Here is a 17,480-nt window from a genome sequence, read left to right on the forward strand (position 1 = left end):
CTGCCTCTCTCTCTCTTTCTGTCTCTCATGATTAAATAAATAAAATCTTTTAAAAATTAAATTAATAAAATCTTTAAATAAAAATATTTTGAGTATATTTTATATGTTATTACATATATATCAAATATACATATATTTGAGTCTGGAGCTGATGGGTGAGGTCAGAAATAGACTCTAAATTTTGGAGGCAGCCTCCAGGCATGGTGTTTGACTAATGTTGTAGATTAGCCTACATTCCCAACCATCTTCTCTGTTGCCTTTCTCTACTGTCAAGACTGAAGAGGAGATGCCAGCTTCCTCGGGCTCCCTTCCAGTTGGAAGTGGGCACAGCTTTGGCCAATGACTGTAAACAGAAATGTAATGAAGGGATAGTGGCAGGTGGTGCTTCCCCCTTCCTTCTTCCCTTGAACATGGATGTCCTGGCTGGAAACCCAGCAGTCCATTCATGACGGTGAGGTTACCAGCAGGCATAAAAGGCCCGGAGAATCACAGAAATGCCACTTCCACCTTATGGAGTTGCCAAATCATCAGCATCCCAGGACTGCTTGATAGGTAAGAAAAATAATGTATATGGAGACCACTAGAGTTGGGTTTATTGACTTATCCTTTGCAGCTGAAACGCTAATGCCGTGAGTTTGGAGGAGCTTCCCTTGGTCATTTTCACTTTGGAGGCAGAGAAAAAAGTGTGGCTCGGAACACGGTGTGCAGCGGGTCTGGAGTTGGAGAGGAGGACGAGGAGGAGGACGAAGAGAGGGAGGGGGAGGAGGCCGGGGGAGCAGGGGTGACAGTGGCGGAGCAGGCAGGCGCGGGGAGGGGGTTCCCCAGCAGGTGCCTCGGAGGCCGGCTGCTCCCGGCGCCGCCGTCACCCCGCCGCCCCGCCCCGCCCGCCCCCCGGGGCCCGCAGATAAGCCGAGGCCCGGCCGCCCGGCCCGCCCGCCACTGTCGCCCTGCCCCGCCATGCCCGCCGACCTCAGCGGCACCTGGAACCTGCTCAGCAGCGACAACTTCGAGGGCTACATGCTGGCCCTAGGTAGGGCGGACGGGGTCGGCGCTGAGGCAGCGGGGCGGCCTCCCCCTCCCCCTCCCCCCCTCCCTCGCCCACCCTCCGCGCCCTGCCGGTCTCCCGGTCCTGGGTCTCTATCCCGACCATGCAATATCCCCGCACCGCACCCCGGCTCCCCGTCCCCCGTCGCTTCCCCCCTCCTCATCCTCCGTCCCTCCCGTCCCTCCTCTGGACCACCCACCCCCTCCCGTCCCTCCTCTGGATGCCCCCACCATCCTTCCTTCTCCCGCGTCGCCAGTCCGCCAGTCCGTCCGCCTCTGCCGTCGGTCTGTACCCGCCCCGTGGCGGAGTCTCCCGTCCGGCCGACCGCAGGCAGCTGAGGCTCGGCCACCTCCAAGGAGGACTCGGGGGCCCCGGGGGGGGGGGGCGCGCCCTGCCGATGGGGGGCGTCCCGGCGCCTCTGCGGTGGGGCCCTGGGTTTCCCTGACCTGGGAGGGGGGAGCGCTGCTAGGGTAGTCGCCGACCCCCTCCCCGGGTCCGGAGCTCCCCGCTGCGCTCAGGTGCTCGAGATCCCGCCCCCCTCCCCCGGCGACTCTGGTGGCCGCTGAGATCAGGAACCGCTTTGGAAACCTTTAGTTTTCCGATTTCCCCTGTCCCTTCAAGGGCTTGAGGGGGCACAAGAAACCCAGACCCCAGGACGCAGTGCCTGCCCGGGGACCATCGTGGGTACCTGGAGGGGCTTCTCCCTCCCGCGTCCTGCTCCCCTCCGCCCCGCAGCGCTGAGCCGGGAGCCTGGTCTGCGCAGAGGCAAGGGGACTCGGGAGGCACCAGGGGTGTGTAAGGGGTGGGGGTGGGGGTTCTGGCCCATGTCCTTGCTTCCTAGAGGGCTCCGTGAGTGTCTCCCGCCCTGGAGGGTAGAAGCCTCCCTTCCTTACCGATTCCCAGTTTGTCCTGCTCTTTCCCTGTCATGCTTCAGATGTGGGGCATTGGAGCACCTGTGTGCCAAGTGCTTTTGTGACACCAATCAGTGGCACTTTTGACAGATGGGCTAGGGCAGCTGCGAGTATGGGGACCTGGCAGCCATTCTGGCTTTTTTTTTTTTTCTTTAATTTCATTTATTTATGAGAGAGAGAGAGAAGCAGGCTCCTTGTAGGGTGCCTGACGCTGGGTCTCCCAGAATCGGGCCCTGGGCTGAAGGCAGCGCTAAACCGCTGAGCCACCCGGGCTGCCCCATTCTGGCTTCTGATCTGACACTGGGCCTGTTTCCCCATCTGTAAATTGAGAGGGAGAGACGAGTCCAATTTTTTTCTTTTTTAAAAAATTGTGAAAGATACATACATAAAATTGACCATTTTAATCATTTTGAAATGTACAGTTCTGTGGCTCCAGTTTTTGAGTTCTGTGCTTGTGGTAGGCTTCTCTCCTCCCTTCTCACACTAAGTAGGGAAGTCTGGAGCTTCTCACGCTAAATCTGATTCAGATGGCATAAAACCCTGGAGTGAAGGAAAGAAGTACTTTCCTCTTCCTATCTTAGGTTCATTGGCTGGGGGGCTTGTCAATTAGACTAACCAAAGACAGATTCACCACCAGAATTTAGTTGCACCTGCATGGTAAAGACACCTGGTTGGAACTTGAGCCTGTCTGTAGAGCATCTTAGCCAAGAGTAGTAACTTTGTAGAGAAATGACAAGAGGGAGACTTGGAGCTTCTAGGGGGGGCAAATTGTGAGGAAGGTAACTAATTATATGAAGTGGAACTAACAGAAGATGTGGGCTGGTTGGGAAGGTGTATTATGTAGCTCTTCTGGCGCCATCTCCAGGCTCATTTCCCTAACTTCTACCTCTCCTGGAACAGAGGGGAGGGGAGACAATTCGAAAAATTTATGTTCTGCTTTTAGGCAAATGGAGGAAGGCAGAGAGCTTTGCTTCTGTCAGCTTCTTCCCCATAGTCGTCGGTTCGATGTGCTCAGTATGCCAGAGTGGCGTCTCTTGGGGTGGCATATTCTGCTCACCCTTCAACCTGATTCCCATTTCCTTCCTGGTTCTAATGCGTAAGTAGGAATTTATGCTTACTTTTCCCAAAGGCAGTGGGTCATGATATTTTACTTACCTTCCCACCTCCAAATTACTGGTGGCATGTGACTCTACCTTCTTCCCTGACATATCCGGCTGCTATCTGGCTAGTTTATGGGGGAGAAAGGGCTAAATATCAGGTGATGGCTTTGAATGTTGCCTGGCTGTATTCTGCATTTGTGGCAATTTCATGGCTTTTCGAGCAAACCTCTGAGATAAAACAGGGAATGGAGGTCACCATTCCAAGTGTGGGAAGACCTCTTTCTTGTGCTAAGTCCATCGGGTATCACAAAGCAGCCTTCTGAGTGTTGCAATGGGTGTTTTTTCCCATGTGTAGAGTATCATCCTTTACCTGTCCCCACACTGTCTTGCTTTTCTGTATGCTCTGCTAGGATCCCTTGATACTTTTTTTTTTTTTTCATGATGTTAGTAGGGGCTTGAAAATTATCTGCCACTGTATTAGATCCTAGAGGCTAACAGAGGCTATTTATCATCCAACTCACTTCGCAGAGGACTCAGGCATACAGTATTGAGTCAACATCCTGCCTCACAACCCCTATTCTTACTCTTGGTTCAGGCTCCAGAAAGATATTGAATCCAGATAACACATGAACTCTTACTTGCAATCTGTTTTCCAAAAGAAATGTAAGTGTGAGAGGGATTTCTGGAACAGAGAAGCTGGTTAGTGTTAACAGATCGCCACACCGGAAACCCAGCTCGTTCAGCCGTTGATTGTTGGTAATAGAACCAGAGTTACATAACTTCTGAGTTCCTTTAGTTTCCCCTTTTGTTTTTTTGTTTAAAGATTTTATTTATTAATTCATGAGAGACACAGAGAGAGAGGGAGGCAGAGACACAGGCAGAGAGAGAAGCAGGCTCCATGCAGGGAGCCTGACGTGGGACTGGGACTCGATCCTGGGTCTTCAGGATCACACCCCGGGCCGAAGGCAGGCGCTAAACCGCCGAGCCACCCAGGGATCCCTCCCCTTTTGTTAAATGAGGTAGTTAGACCAGATCTGATATTGTAAGTATCTAAATTACAAACCAAGATATCTCATGCATTTTATACGATAGCTGAAATTAGACTTAAAACCTATTGCCAAAAAAACAAAAAACAAAAAACCTATTGCCAGGTCCTCACAAGCTTGGAAGAAAGTGATCTGGCACAAATCATAAAGAAGACAGACTCTAGGGTCATCTTGTATTCCCCTGGGCAGATTAGGGGCTCAGGACGAGATGAGTGTAGGGTTTTGTTACTCAGAACTAGCAGGAGCTTCTTAGCCAGTGGACTCTGAGCCCCCCTCCAGATCCCAGGTTCTCAGGTGATTCAGATGCAAATTAAAATTTAAGAAGTGCTTCTCTTTGATGCATCAAATCATCCTTGGGACAACTGCAGAATGTTGACTACAGTTGACTCTGAACACCCAGTTTGAACTATGTGGGTCTACTTATATGAGGATTTTTTTTTATAAATACAGTGTAGAGTTGTTCATGTATTTTCTCTTCCTTATGTTTTATTTTGTTAAAGATTTTGTTTATTTATTCATGAGAGACATAGAGAGAGTGAGAGACAGAGACAGAGGCATAGGGAGAAGCAGGCTCCCTGCAGGAGCCTGAGGTGGGACTCCAGGATCACACGCTGAGCCAAAGGCAGCCGCTTAACTGCTGAGCCACCCAGGCGTCCCTAAAACATATTTTTTCAACACAGAGTTTATACTTTGGGTGAGTTCAGAGAGCTCCTATAATAAATACCAGAGAATCCTTATCTTTTTTCATTAGTTAGGAGGAATATACAACCAGGAAATCTGTCCCTTTTGCTGAAAAACTGAGCTTAAGCCGTCTATCCTGGATGAATATTTAACAAAGTGCTTAGTAAATTATACAATGTCTTATGTTTAGATTCTTTAAAAAAAAAAAGAACTTATTTATTTATTCATGAGAGACACAGAGAGAGAGGCAGAGACACAGGCAGAGGGAGAAGCAGACTCCATGCAGGGAGCCCAACATGGGACTCAACCCCGGTCTCCAGGATCACACCCTCGGCAGAAGGTGGCACTAAACCGCTGAGCCACCGGCGCTGCCCTATGTTTAGATTCTTCAATAAATAAGCACGTAAGAGGAATTTATGACATAGAACTAGAATAATTAAGGTACTTCTAGGTTCAAGGGGATTGTTCTCAGGGCACCTGGGTGGCTCAGTCAGTTAAGCATCTGCCTTGGGATTAAGCCTTTGCTTTGGGATTGAGCCCTGCATGGGGCTCTCCCCCCATTTGTGTGCACTCTCTCTGTCTCTCAGATAAATAACATATATTTTTTTAAAGGATTGTTTTCAATTTTCCTTTGGAGCAGATTCTCTTCCTTTTAAAAAATATATTTTTAAAAAGATTTTTTTTTAAAGATTTTATTTATTCATGAGAAACACAGAGATGTGTGAGAGAGAGGCAGAGACACTGACAGAGGGAGAAGCAGGCTCCACGCAGGGAGCCTGACGTGGGACTCGATCCCGGGTCTCCAGGATCACGCCCTGGGCTGAAGGCGGTGCTAAACCGCTGAGCCACCCAGGGATCCCTTTAAAAGATTTTATTTATTGGGATCCCTGGGTGGCGCAGCGGTTTGGCACCTGCCTTTGGCCCAGGGCGCGATTCTGGAGACCCGGGATCGAATCCCACATCGGGCTCCCGGTGCATGGAGCCTGCTTCTCCCTCTGCCTGTGTCTCTGCCTCTCTCTCTCTCTGTAACTATCATAAATAAATAAAAATTTAAAAAAAAATAAAAGATTTTATTTATTTATTCATGAGAGACACAGAAAGAGAGAGAGAGAGAGAGGCAGAGACACAGGCAGAGGGAGAGGCAGGCTCCATGCAGGGAGCCCGACGTGGGACTCGATCCTGGAACCCCGGGGACTATGCCTTGAGCCAAGGGCAGATGCTCAACTGCTGAGCCACCCAGGCATCCCTTATATATATTATTTAAATTCAACTTACCAACATATGGTATAACACCCAGTGCTCATCCCATCAAGTGCCTTCCTTAGTGCCTGTCATCCAGTTACCCCCCCCCCACCTCCCCTTCTGCAACCCTTTGTTTCCCAGAGTTGGCAATCTCTCATGATTTGTCTTCCTCTCTAATTTTTCCCCACTCAGTTTCCCTCCTTACCCTTATGGTACCTTTCACTATTTCTCATATTCCACAAGTGAGTGAAACCATATGATGATTATCTTTCTCCGACTGACTTATTTCATTCAGCATAATACCCTCCAGCTCCATCTACATCAATGTAAATGGTATTTGTCCTTTCTGATGGCTGAGATATATATATCTTCTTTATCCATTCATCTGTCAAAGATCATTGTGACTCCTTCCACAGTTTGGCTATTGTGGGTATTGCTGCTATGAACATTGGGGTGCAGGTGTCCCATCGTTTCACTGCATCTGTATCTCTGGGGTGAATACCCAGTAGTGCAGATGATGGATTGTAGGGTAGCTCTATTTTTAACTTCTTGAGGAACGTCCACACTGTTTTCCAGAGTGGCTGCACTAGTTTGCATTCCCACCAACAGTACAGGAGAGTTCTCCCTTCTCCACATCCTCTCCAAAATTTATTGTTTCCTGTCTTGTTAATTTTCGCTATTCTCACTGGTGTGAGGTATCTCATTGTGGTTTTGATTTTTATTTCCCTGATGGGAAGTGATGTGGAGCATTTTTTCATCTGTCTGTTGGCCATGTGTAGGTCTTCTTTGGAGAAATATCTGTTCATGTCTTTTGCCCATTCTAGTCAGACTGGATTGTTTGTTTCTTGGGTGTTGAGTTTGATAAGTTCTTTATAGATCTTGGATACTAGCCCTTTACCTGATATGTCATTTGCAAATATCTTCTCCCACTCTGTAGGTTGTCTCAGATTCTCTTCTTAAAGGTAGACTGATTATTCTGTTTTCACCTTCCTTCTTGGTTATAAATTCCTTAAGTACAGGGACTGTGCATTTATAAGTTTGATCTTTCTACCTTTACTCCCACCCCCAGTAAAAAGTATTTAACTATTTCATTTCCCTGCGAGAGGGAAGGTAGTGCCACAGCCATTAAGAAAGTATGTCTTTCCTTAAAGCTACTGTTCAACAAGCTCCAGGGGTCTCTTCAAGTTCAATCCAATAACAAATATCACTTAGGCACTTTCTGTGTATTAGGGGTGGCAAGAAGGTGTATAAAGAAGCAAAGTGCTTGCCGTCTGAGATTTCCTATTCCAGGGAGAGGCAGGGCAACTTCCCTGCCCTACGGCTTTGCATACACTAGGTGTGTGTTTAATAAATGCAACACAGCAAGGAAAAAGCAAATGATAAGAGACATCCTACAAGTGTAAGATATGACTCACATAAATATGGGGGAGAAAATGGTATTCTTTGGATAAAGGTACAAAATGGAAACCTTCCATTCTAGGTATTAAATCATCATCAACTTAAACTACCAGCACTTAACTTTCAGAGTGAGGACAGGAGGACAACCTACCTAGGTTTCATGAATAGAAAAAGCAGGGCTCCTAAGTTAAAAGGGCAATTATGGGATTTGTAGGGGCAAATTATCTAAATCAGGAAGGCGTGTGCAGATTCTTTGCCTTTGGTTTAGGTATTGTTTTTCAAGATTTTATTTATTTATTCATGAGAAACAGAGAGATACAGGCGGAGGGAGAAACAGGCTCCATGCAGGGAGCCCAATGCAGAACTCTGTCCCAGGACCCTGGGATCACAACCTGAGCTGAAGGCAGACCCTCAACCACTTAGCCACCCAGCCACTGGGAGGTGTTCTTTTTCTTTTTAATTTTTTTTTTATGATAGTCACAGAGAGAGAGAGAGAGAGAGAGAGAGAGAGGCAGAGACATAGGCAGAGGGAGAAGCAGGCTCCATGCACCGGGAGCCTGACGTGGGATTCGATCCCGGGTCTCCAGGATCCTGCCCTGGGCCAAAGGCAGGCGCTAAACCGCTGCGCCACCCAGGGAATCCCTCTTTTTCTGATTAAAGTATTGGCTTAAACAATAAGGGAGCCATGCAGTTTTAGAATTATTCAGGATTAGGGTTAACTTGGCATATTTTTCTTTTATAAAATAAGGAGAGTTTTTCAGACCAGAATCTGGGAGATCAGTTTAATTGAAAACTATCTCCTGAAAGCCCAGCAACTCTGTCGAAGCCTCAGATCTGATTTAAGTACTAAGTCTTTATGTTATACTTTTAATACTAGAATGGCTACTTACATAATGCTATAAATATTAAGTTTTTTTTTTAAAGATTTTTATTTATTCTTGAGAGATACAGAGAGAGAGAGAGGGAGGCAGAGACACAGACAGAGGGAGAAGCAGGCTCCATGCAGGGAGCCCGACATGGGACTCAATCCCGGGTCTCCAGGATCATGCCCTGGACCGAAGGCAGGCGCTAAACCGCTGAGCCACCCAGGGATCCCTAAATATTAAGTTTTATCTTGAGAATTAAGCCAACAACCCTGGATGTTACTGATCTACTTGAATATACAGTGTATCGTCAATGTTTTTTTTTATTTTTTTTAAGATTTTTTATTTATTTATTCATAGAGATGCAGAGAGAGAGAGAGAGAGAGAGGCAGAGACACAGGCAGAGGGAGAAGCAGACTCGACGCAGAGAGCCCGACGCGGGACTCGATCCAGGGTCTCCAGGATCATGCCCTGGGCTGCAGGCGGCACTAAACCACTGCGCCACTGGGGCTGCCCTCGTCAATGTTTTTTTTCCACATACATATAAGGAAAGTACATTCCATAAGAAAATCATAGAGAGAAGTGCCTGCATGGTTTAAGGTCTGCTCAGGTCATGATCCTGGGGTCCTGGGATTGAGTTCTGCATTGGGCTCCCTGCAGGAAGCCTGCTTCTCCCGCTACCTATGTCTCTGTCTCTCTGTGTCTCTCAAGAGTGGATTGGTAAAATCTTAAAAAATAAAAAAGAGAAGGAAAAAAGAAAAAATCACAGAGAACGCTAGTTAGATCTTTAGACTGAATGGGGTAGAAAGATAAAGTGGGTGATGGCCTCTTTTTTTTTTTTTTAAAGTAAAAGTGAGGTAAATTCCTGTGAGCAGCGATGAGTCAGGTAAGTAATCAGAGAACACTCAGCAACACATCCTGTGATGTGCCCCGGCCAGTGTCTCTCTTGAGGGGGGACAATGACTCCTATTGGAACTGATCTCGCAGCTCCCCAGCGTGGTTCTAACATTGCTCTTTCCTAGCTTCTGCCAAATTTCAGCAGGAGTTTGGACAAAGAAGAAAGTCACCTGTGTTTTAAAGTCTGGGGGAGCTAGCCTGGGGTTTGGGAGCTCCTGCTGGGCCCCACAGTAGCCAAGGGAGACCCAGGCAGGAAAGAACCAGTTGTTGATGTGTGAAGCTCCAGGCAGGAAAGAACCAGTTGATGCCTGCAGGTGCCCACTGCTTTGTCTCTGTCATCCTCCTCAATCCCACTGTGGCCCCAGAAGGTGGTAGTGTGATCAGCTTGCCCAAGATCACCACATAAACTGGGATTTAAGACCACTTTCTTGGGCAGCCCTGGTGGTTCAGCGGTTTAGCACCGCCTTCAGCCCAGGGCGTGATCCTGGAGACCCGGGATCGAGTCCCACGTCAGGCTCCCTGCGTGGAGCCTGCTTCTCCCTCTGCCTGTGTCTCTGCCTCTCTCTCTCTCTCTCAGAAATAAATAAAATATTAAAAAATAAATAAAACCACTTTCTCATGGCTCCCAAACCCACATTGCCTCAAGATTAGAAGTGGGTTAGATTAGAAGTGGGTTACAGTTAGATCCTCTCTTCCTTCTGCATAGATGTCTTCTTTCCTACTTAAACCTAATAGTGGGGCGCCTGGGTGGCTCAGTGGTTGACCATCTGCCTTCAGCTCAGGTTGTGATCCCAGGGTTCTGGGATCGAGTCCCACATCGGGCTCCCTGCATAGAGCCTGCTTCTCTCTCTGCCTGTGTCTCTGCCTCTCTTCCTGTCTCTCATGAATAAATAAATAAAATCTTAAAAAAAAACAAAAAACAAAAAAAAATGAAACCTAATAGTATGGAAAAGCATGGCTTGCCGGGATAAAAGCCTTATGAGCACAAAAGCCATTTGGACCACCGAGGTCACAGCAAACCGGAACTGGAAGAAATTAACCAGACTTTAAGCTGATTTAAATTTTGATCTTCAGGGGCATCTGGGTGGTTTAGTCGGTTAAGTGCCTGACCTTGGCTCAGGTCATGATCTCAGGGTACTGGGATAGAGCCCCTTGTGGGGCTCTGAGCTCATTGGGGAGCTACTACTCCCTCTCCCTCTGGCCTTCCTCTCACACATGCTATCTCAAATATATAAATAAAATATTTTTTAAAAAATAAATTTTGACCTTTAAAAAGGCCAGCCTGAAAACTGCAAACCTAGGTAACAATGTTACAACATGGTAGTACAGATTACAAATTACTGGCAACGAATCACTTCACACATTTTTTAAAAAAGTTTTTATTTATTTATTCGTGAGAGACAGAGAGAGAAAGAGAGAGAGAGAGAGAGAGAGAGGCAGAGACACAGGCAGAGGGAGAAGCAGGCTCCATGCAGGGAGCCCAACGTGGGACTCAATCCCGGGTCTCCAAGATAAGGCCCTGGGCTGAAGGTGGCGCTAAACCACTGAGCCCTTGGGCTGCCCTTATTATTATTATTATTTTTAAGATTTTAAAAATTCATTTATTCATGAGAGACAGAGAGGCAGAAACACAGGCAGAGGGAGAAGCACGCTCCATGCAGGGAGCCCGACGACATGGGACTCAAACCCGGGTCTCCAGGATCACGCTCTGGGCTGAAGGTGGCGCTAAACTGCTGAGCCACCCAGGCTGCCCAGCAATAACTATTTTAAATTTGACTTGGTCTATTTAATAATGGGATAAATATTTTAAGGATTTAGCCTCAATGCTTAAACATGGCTAAAAACCAGTAAAGAAAGAAAAAAAAAAACAGTAAAGACTGGATCACTTGTAGCTCAAGCTAAAACTTTGCATTCTAGGTGTGAAAAATAAAAATAGAGTTTTCTCAAAATAAGGACATTTATATTATTTTTGAGCTTAGAAATGGGTGGGGCTAATGAGATGCTGAAGGAGCCCTGCTCAATGCTTGGCCGAGTTTTCTGAACTGGAAATGGCAGTGTGAAGTCCTGAGTGGCAGTTCATGTCAGATGAAAAGGAAATCTGTTAGGCAAACAAATTAAAACAGGGATCAGCACTTGGCTGGTTCAGTCAGTGGTGCATGTGACTCCTTCCTGATCCCGGGGTTGTAAGTTTGAACTCCATGTTGGATGTAGAGATTACTTAAAAAAAAAAAATTAAATAAAACCTTAAAAAAATAAAATAAAAATAAGAAAATAAAACAGGAGTCAACCTTGGAACCAAACTACCTTCAATGAGTCATGTAAGCTTCTGAAGAAGTGAAGATTCCTGGAACTTTATTTTACATAATAGGATAATCCCTAAATGGGAGAATCGTGTGTGCCCTGTAGCTCATAGAAATGTCCAGGTGGGGAACCCTGGGTGGCGCAGTGGTTTGGCGCCTGCCTTTGGCCCAGGGCACGATCCTGGAGACCCAGGGATCGAATCCCACATCGGGCTCCTGGTGCATGGAGCCTGCTTCTCCCTCTGCCTGTGTCTCTGCCTCTCTCTCTCTCTCTCTCTCTCTCTCTGTGACTATCATAAATAAATAAAAATTAAAAAAAGAAAAAAAAAGAAATGTCCAGGTGGGGCAGCCCCGGTGGCGCAGCGGTTTGGCACTGCCTGCAGCCCAGGGCGTGGTCCTGGAGACCCTGGGTAGAGTCCCACGTCGGGCTCTCAGTGTGGAGCCTGCTTCTCCATGTGCCTGTGTCTCTGCCTCTCTCTCTCTCTCTCTCTCTGTGTCTCTATGAATAAATAAATAAAATCTTAAAAAAAATGTCCAAGTGGTGAGTCAGCGTACAGTGGTGGCTGCCTGCCAATTAGACCATGTCATCTGCTCCTAACAGTCCAGTGGCACCCATCTGACTTCATTTTCTTGGAGTTAGAGCTCAGTGGTCCTCATGGTAGCCCCACATTTCATCTCAAGATCCTTTCCCCTCATCTCCCTCCTTCTGCTCCAGTCATGCCAAACTCCTGGTGGTTCCTGAGACCACCTGGCACACCCGTCCTTGATGTCCCTGGGCTCCCTGTGACATTTGCCTCTCCCCAGAAATCTGCATGGTTTGCTTCTTCACCTCATTTAACTCCTGACTAAAGTGTCACCTGGCTACGCTACTTAAGATAGCAACAGTTGCCTGACTGTCTCCATCAGTAGAGCATGTGACTCTTGATCATGGGGTTTTGAGTTTGAGCCCCAAGTTGGGTGTAGAGATTATGTAATTAAAAATAAAATAAAACAGCAACAGTTGCCTTTAGCTACATAATGTGCTCAAAGCTACTAAAAGGGAAATGGGGTTTAAATCCACTGTCTATATTAAAACCCGAATCTTAAAAAATAAACAAACAAACCTGGATCTTCTCAGCATTCCATGTTTCCTTGTATAACTGTTTTAAAGTTTATTAAAGATTTTTTTTAAAGGTTTTGTCTAGGGATCCCTGGGTGGCACAGCGGTTTAGCGCCTGCCTTTGGTGCTCCGGTGCATGGAGTCCTGCTTCTCCCTCTGCCTAAAAAAAAAGATTTTGTCTAAAAAAATAAATAAAAGATTTTATTCTATTTATTCATGAGAGACACAGAGAGAAAGAGAGGCAGAGACACAGGCAGAGGGAGAAGCAGGCCCCACGCAGGGGTCCCGACGTGGGACTTGATCCCAGGGTCTCCAGGATCTCACCCTGGGCCACCTGGGCTGCCCTATTAAAGATTTTTAAATGGGGGTACCTGGGGGGTTCAGTCCATTGGACATCTGCCTTCGGCTCAGGTCATGATTCCAGGGTCCTGGGATTAAGCCCCCACCCCTCCATGCCAGGGCTCCCTGCTTAGTGGGGAGTCTGCTTCTCCCTCTCTCTGCCCTTCCCCTAGCTCATGCTCTCACACTCTCTCTCTCTTTCTCTCAAATAATTAAATCTTTATTTTTTTTTTTAATTTTTATTTATTTATGATAGTCACAGAGAGAGAGAGAGGCAGAGACACAGTCGGAGGGAGAAGCAGGCTCCATGCACCCGGAGCCCGATGTGGGATTCGATCCCGGGTCTCCAGGATCGCGCCCTGGGCCAAAGGCAGGCGCCAAACCGCTGCGCCACCCAGGGATCCCTTTCTCTCAAATAATTAAAATCTTTAAAAAAAAGATTTGTATAGAAGTATATGCATCTTTACAGTGGCTTTTGACTTTTGTTGTTGTTTAGAAACTGTCCAAATGCAGTCTTAAAATTTTTTTTAAATTTTATTTAAATTCAGTTAATTAACAGTGTATTAGAAGTTCAGTGATCATTAGAGTTCAGCGATTCATCAATTGTATATAACAAATGCTGTCTTGGGACGCCTGGGTGGCTCAGTGGTTGGGCATCTGCCTTGGCTCAGGGCATGATCCCAGTTTAGGGATCAAGTCCCGCATCGGGCTCCCTGCATGGAGCCTGCTTCTCCCTCTGCCTGTGTCTCTGCCTCTCTCTGTGTCTCTCATGAATAAATAAATAAAATCTTTAAAAACAACAACGAACAAATGCTGTCTTAATTCAAAGTGTAAATACATAAAGCAGACAAAGGCAGAGTTGCTGCATTTGAGTTTGTTTGTGTTGGGGCCTGAGTCCTGTCCCCATGGCTTCTTTGTCCTCTTGTCTGCCTCTGGGGGGACTCCCAGAACTGCTTCCTTCTGGTCCAGCTTCAAATCCATTACCTAAGCCACAGCCAGCCAATGACTCTTCCCTGAAAGCTGTTCCAGCTTTTTGATCAAGCCTTTGAATGGAGCTTTGCCAGGATAACTCCCCACAGATCCAATTTCGGCAACAAGTGGCATTGAAATGCTAAAAGAAACACTAGCGATGAAATACAATGATTTTTGAGGACAGCTGCCAAATTCTTAGCTTTTGCATCTTGAGTGAATATTGAGACTTCTTTTCTTTTTTAAAAATTGTTTTTAAGGTATTGACTTTGCTACTCGTAAGATAGCCAAGTTGCTGAAGCCACAGAAAGTGATTGAGCAGAATGAAGATTCTTTTACCATCCACACCTACAGCAGCTTGAGGAACTACCTTGTTACATTTAAAGTTGGAGAAGAATTTGATGAGGATAATAAAGGCCTGGATAACAGAAAATGCAAGGTAAAAAAAATTCAAATGATAGCATAGGCTCTTGATTTTGCAAGATTAACTGGGCCTTCTTGGTACCAGTTGAGGAGCCTGCCAGAGCAAACCAGCATCTTCTCCCCTCTCTCATCCAGAGCTTGGTCACTTGGGACAATGACAGACTCACCTGTATCCAGAAGGGGGAGAAGAAGAACAGAGGCTGGACCCACTGGATGGAAGGAGACAAACTCCACTTGGTACTTACTACATTTTGTTCTTGCATCTAATGGGACTATGCGGCATGAAAGTTCCCACCATTCCAACCCACTGTTTTTGATTTGGCATGTGGGTTACCTCCCAGGCTCTGCCAGAGTGTTCTGCTTTTATCTTTTTCTTTAAAAAAATATTTTATTTATTTATTCATGGGAGACACACAGAGAGAGAGAGAGAGAGAGAGAGGCAGAGACACAGGCAGAGGGAGAAGCAGGCTCCATGCAGGGAGCCCGATGCAGGACTCAGTCCCGGGTCTCCAGGATCACGCCGTGGGGGGAAGATGGCATTAAACCACTGAGCCACCTGGGCTGCCCATAAAATAACTTTCTTGTTGAATTCATCATATATTAATTGAAAAATATATATACTATATTAAAATATTTATATATACATATATATGCATAATAAAGTAGCAAACTGGCTGCATAATATTCTATCAGGTTGGTGAACTATCATTTTTGGAAAACATTTCCATAATTTCAGTGTCCAGGAATATTGTTTAAGGGTGTTTTCTGCTATTGCTTATATTCATGTAAATAGAGCTTTTTGCATCAATGGACTGATTTCCTTAGGAAGAATCCACAGGGAGTATCATTGTTAGAGGCACACATATTATTGCTGCTCAACTTAGTTGCCATACCCATTTCCAAAAGATTGTCTCATTGCTGATGCTACCAGCACTTCATGAGCATACAGGTTACAGCTCAAGCTGATCAATAATTTCTAAATATAACTTAGAAGGTATAGAGGCACCTGGGGGGCTCAGATGGTTGAGTGTCCAACTCAATTTTGGCTCAGGTCTTGATCTCAGGATTGAGTTTAAGCCTCACATTGGGTTCCATGGTGGGTGTGGAGCCTACTTAAGAAAAATAAAGAAGAGAGAAGGTATAAAATTGTATATCAAAGCTTAATTATGGCTTTTTAAATGAGAATTGCTTCCTGCCATATAAATCATAACAGCTTACATCCTTTGAGCGATGCTTTTGTGCTCAATTACTGTACTAAATCTTTGTGCATTATCTCACTTGGTCTCCAAGACAGTCCTGTGAAAGGGACACTATTTTTCCCCATTTACAAATTTAGAGATTGAGATTTAGAAATTTCCCAAGGCTGCCAAGTAGAGATTCAAATCCAGGTCTGACAAAAATGTGTACTTTCAACTCTGTGCCTTTTTGCCTCAATGTACGTGAAATCTAAGCCAAAAGACCCGTGGAAACAAAATTAGAGCATTTATCTTAAAACTGGATGTGGGTGGTCTTTGAGGGTCTGGGTAGTCTTTGATTACAAGGGCATTGGAGATATTTTGATTCTTGGGGTGCCTGACTGGCTCAGACATAGAGCATGCCACTCATGGTCTCAGGGTTGTGAGTTCACACCCCACGTTAGGTGTGGAGCATACTTAAAAATTTTTTTTTTAAATTTTAGATCAATCTTACACTCTTCTGAAAATAGAAACAAAATTAAGAAACTTGCCATCACAAAAATGTAATACAGAACTTCAAAGAAAACACAAATACATTTGAGGATACAGATTAGTTGCTCTAAGAAGTACGTTCAAATTGCATGCATCCTCCCATGGCATATCCGTGAACTCTGCCCAAGCAGAGGGGAGAAGGATACTCACAGGACAATCCCTCTATGCTGTGATATAATAGAGAATAAGTATTTGGTCTTCGTACCTGGCTCCTAAAACCCTTGGTGTCTCCAGAGTAATTAACGAGTGTCTCCTGTAGACTAATGAGATGATTGGTGGCTACAATCCCTCAGATGGGCAAAGATTTAATCAGTCATGCCTACATAGCAAAACCTCCAGAAACATCCCTAACTGAGAGAATTCGAAGAGCTTCCTAGTTGGTGAAAACATTGACTTGCTGGGAGAATAGCATTCCTGGAGGGAGCATGGAACGCACCCCCATACTGTGTCCTGCATCTCCCTATTTGGCTGTATCCTTTATAGTAAATCTGTAAATAGTGTTTCTGTGAGGTGTTCTAGCAAATTACTGAAACTGAGGAGGGGGTCACGGGAATCCCATTAACAGCTGGTCGATCAGAAGTTCGGGTGGCCTAGGACTGGTGATTGATGTCTGAAGTAGGGGCAGTTTTTTTTTTTTATATTTTATTTATTTATTCATGAGAGTCACAGAAAGAGAGAGAGAGAGGCAGAGAGAGAGAGGCAGAGACACAGGCAAAGGGAGACACAGGCTCCACGCAGGGAGCCTGGTATGGGACTCGATCCCGGGTCTCCAGGATCACGCCCTGGGCTGAAGGCAGGTGCCAAACTGCTGAGCCACCCGGGCTGCCCAGTAGGGGCAGTTTTTGAGACTGAGCCCTTAACTGAGCCTGCACTAACTCTAGGTTGTTAGTGTCAGAATCGAATTGAATTGTTGGAGGCCCTGTTGGAAAAGATACCAAGTTTTTGGTGTCAGAAGTGTTGTGAATAATAATAATAATAATTATTATTATTATTATTATTTCCATGTGCCCACTCATCTTCTTTCTCCTTCCATTCCTCCATATCCCTAGGAAATGTTCTGTGAAGGCCAAGTGTGTAAACAGACGTTCCAGAGAGCCTGAACTGCGTCCAGCAACAGAACCCACGTGTGACTGCAGTTGAATGTTGAATTCTATTCTAAAATGAAGAGATGCTAATCTGTCCTGGTTTGGTGATGGGAACTTGTGGTCAGAGACCTGTCCTACAGCCTGTACCAGAAGCCATTTACTCAGATTATGGGAAGACGTTCAGTTCAATAAACCTGTCCAATGACTCTGACTTTTTCTCCTAAATTTAGCATACCCCATTATTTTAAGTGTTTGAAAGCCTTCTAGGGGCACTATGGACACACTAATGAGCAGGATGTAATTCTGTCGTCAAGGTTTAGTGAGGAAAATGGGCAAAACAAGCAGTCTGAACATC

The 17,480-nt window shown here is 45.8% G+C and overlaps 1 protein-coding gene across 3 annotated transcripts; it reads left to right on the forward strand.

Moving 5' to 3' along the window:
* The first annotated feature begins 358 nt into the window (after positions 1-358).
* RBP7 (retinol binding protein 7) lies at positions 359-17,336 on the forward strand. 3 transcript variants are annotated; one of them, XM_038537940.1, is made up of 5 exons: positions 911-1,030; positions 2,900-3,052; positions 14,151-14,329; positions 14,449-14,550; positions 17,090-17,336. In XM_038537940.1, exons 1-5 carry the CDS (start codon positions 958-960, stop codon positions 17,138-17,140), a joined length of 558 nt encoding a protein of 185 aa, XP_038393868.1. In that variant the 5' UTR covers positions 911-957; the 3' UTR covers positions 17,141-17,336. The 3 variants fall into 3 exon arrangements, with proteins under 3 accessions (XP_038393870.1, XP_038393869.1, XP_038393868.1); XM_038537942.1 differs by lacking the exons at positions 911-1,030; positions 2,900-3,052 and adding an exon at positions 359-552; XM_038537941.1 differs by lacking the exon at positions 2,900-3,052 and having other exon boundaries at positions 897-1,030.
* The last annotated feature ends 144 nt before the right edge of the window (positions 17,337-17,480 follow it).

Source organism: Canis lupus, chromosome 5, assembly GCF_011100685.1.
Source record: "Canis lupus familiaris isolate Mischka breed German Shepherd chromosome 5, alternate assembly UU_Cfam_GSD_1.0, whole genome shotgun sequence".
Classification (NCBI taxonomy): Eukaryota; Metazoa; Chordata; class Mammalia; order Carnivora; family Canidae; genus Canis; species Canis lupus.